The 2,180-nt window shown below is 49.7% G+C and overlaps 1 protein-coding gene across 1 annotated transcript in view; it reads right to left on the minus strand.

Annotated features, from left to right (window-relative positions):
* Window positions 1-569, minus strand: part of ALX1 (ALX homeobox 1) — a 19,128-nt gene extending 18,559 nt beyond the window's left edge. The window contains exon 1 of the mRNA XM_009325352.1: window positions 307-569. Within this exon, the coding sequence (XP_009323627.1) occupies window positions 307-538 (232 nt within the window). The 5' untranslated portion in view covers window positions 539-569. The remainder of the gene's footprint in view (window positions 1-306) is intronic.
* Window positions 570-2,180: the final 1,611 nt, after the last annotated feature.

A 2,180-nucleotide genomic window follows, 5' to 3' on the forward strand; every position in this document is an offset into this window, starting at 1 on the left:
GAGCCGGCCCGGGGCCGGCAGGGAGGGCAGCAGCCGGAGGGGCAGCACTAAAGGGAAAAGAGCGCTTCGAAACAGGCGATCGCCTTTTCCCGGCATCATCATCATCATCATCATTATTATTAATTATTATTATTGTTGTTGTTGTTGTTGTTGTTTACTACTACCTGACAGCCCCTCACATGCCAGCACCCAAAGGCTGCGCAGCCGCCTTTGATCTCCCCAGGCAGGAGAAGCCCTGGCCTTCCCTGTACATCTCCAGGAAGGGCAAAGCGCAGGAGCGAGAATAACCCTGGGATGGCGACTCACCGGTGCTGTCCTGGCAGGGTGATGTCCTCTCCAGCCTCACATGATGCTCAGCCCTTTGCAGAGGGTTGAAGGCCTGCACGCATTTGCTGCCTGACGTTTTGCTATAAAAGGACTCATTGTCCAAAGTTTCCATAACGTGCTCCAAAGTGCCTCCTGCTCCCATGTAAAAGTCACTGTTCTTGCTCGGCTGGCTCTTCAGGGCAAACTTCTCGCTCAGAAAATCCATAATCATCTAAGGCTGCTTGAGAGCCTCTTCCCTAGACAGAGGCTGGACTGTGAGCAGGGGAGGGAGGGAGAGTGGGTGAGTGGATGGGAGGGAAGGAAGGAGGGAGGGAAAGACGTTCAGAGCTCAGGGAGCTGTTTTGCCTCTGAGCCTTTGATTTGTCTTGTCTTGAAAGGGGGAACCCGAAGTTGCTTTTATATCTTGAAGCTCAGCAGGGCTCCTTATGCAACCTCCCATTTCTAATGAATATGAAAATAGGCAAGCAGTGTAACTCCACCCCAGGTCCCCCAAGACCTAATCCCAACACAGGAGGGAGTTCCAGGCCCATTTTCAACAGACAGATCCGTTTCAGACAGACACACACACAGAGGCGTGCGAGGAGGGTGAGGGGAGACGGGGAGGGAGGGAGGACACACGAAAAGGACATTTCCCCTCTGCAACCTATTCACATTTCTTCAGGGATCCTGGAAAGAGAGTAATCCCTTGCTTCCCTCCCTCTCCCCCCAGCTCCCCGAGAGGCTTAGAGCAAGGTAATTTCAGGGGCACATACCCTCAAGTAAAGGATCTTCTTTAATCAGTTTGACTGATACCTCGGTAGCTGCAGTCCTGTTCTCTGAAGCTGTAAAATTAAGAACCGGTGTTACTTCTTTATTAAACAGCTTGGTCCTAGAGTTAAAGAGAGAAAGAAATATTATAGGCGGTTGTTTGTGTAGAGGGAATGGAAAATAGAAGAGCTAAAAACTAGAAATCTCTCACATCAGAAACCGGCCTGAAAGAGAATTTGGCTGCTATCAAACAGACCTCCAGTCTGCCTCTCTGTGTGTGTGCACAGCGGTTAAAACGGGTCCTTTATTTTAAATCTCCTGAAATATTATCACTACCGACTTGAAAAAAAAATACAGTTTCTAAATGAAAGTATTAAAACAGAGTCTTAGGTAATAAAAAGAAAAAGAAATCGGCCATATAGGCGTGCATTCCTATGGATATTGAAAAAGCGGGTGGTTTTCACCCAAAGTGTGAGCTTTGAAGTGTTGAATTCCTTGGTCCTTTCGCACATAGACAGGATTTAAAACACAGGCAAAGGAGAGAGAGGAAACTATTTAGAAAAGGCCCAAATTATGGAAGAGAGATGCTCCCTGCTTCCCGATGAAAGGACGGCTCGTTGGAGTAAAGTAAAATCGAGTCTGCAATCACTTCAGATTAGTATTTCAGCATCGTGGGCCCGAGCTTGTCTGTTCTATTAAGGCTATTTCAGAAATCAGTTCAGTGGGCCCTTCCCCCATGTAGGGGGGAAAGAAGTGAAGAAAGAAAGAATGGTCGGTTGAAGTATAGATGCAGTAATGGTCAGCCGGGACTGCTGAGCGTCTTAGAGAACTTTCCTGTGAACCCAGCCAAAGGTGAAGAGAAGGCCATTTCAGGTCCGGCGCATTTCCCGGCGAGCAGCTCCCCTCCTTCTTCAGCTGATCTCTAGTTTGGTACTTTCCCGGAGAAAGGGGGCACCTAAGTGAGGGATGCTTGTTTCAGCTGCGGTCGAGTAGCTGCGGGCATCACCCGACGCACGCACACGCACAACCTGCCCTTCCCTGCCATCCCGCAGAGCCGGGCTGCCACCTCCGCATCTCCGTCCCCTTTTCCAGCCTTACCGGCCTCC

The sequence above is a fragment of the Pygoscelis adeliae genome, unplaced genomic scaffold, assembly GCF_000699105.1.
Source record: "Pygoscelis adeliae isolate BGI_AS28 unplaced genomic scaffold, ASM69910v1 Scaffold196, whole genome shotgun sequence".
NCBI classification, from domain to species: domain Eukaryota; kingdom Metazoa; phylum Chordata; class Aves; order Sphenisciformes; family Spheniscidae; genus Pygoscelis; species Pygoscelis adeliae.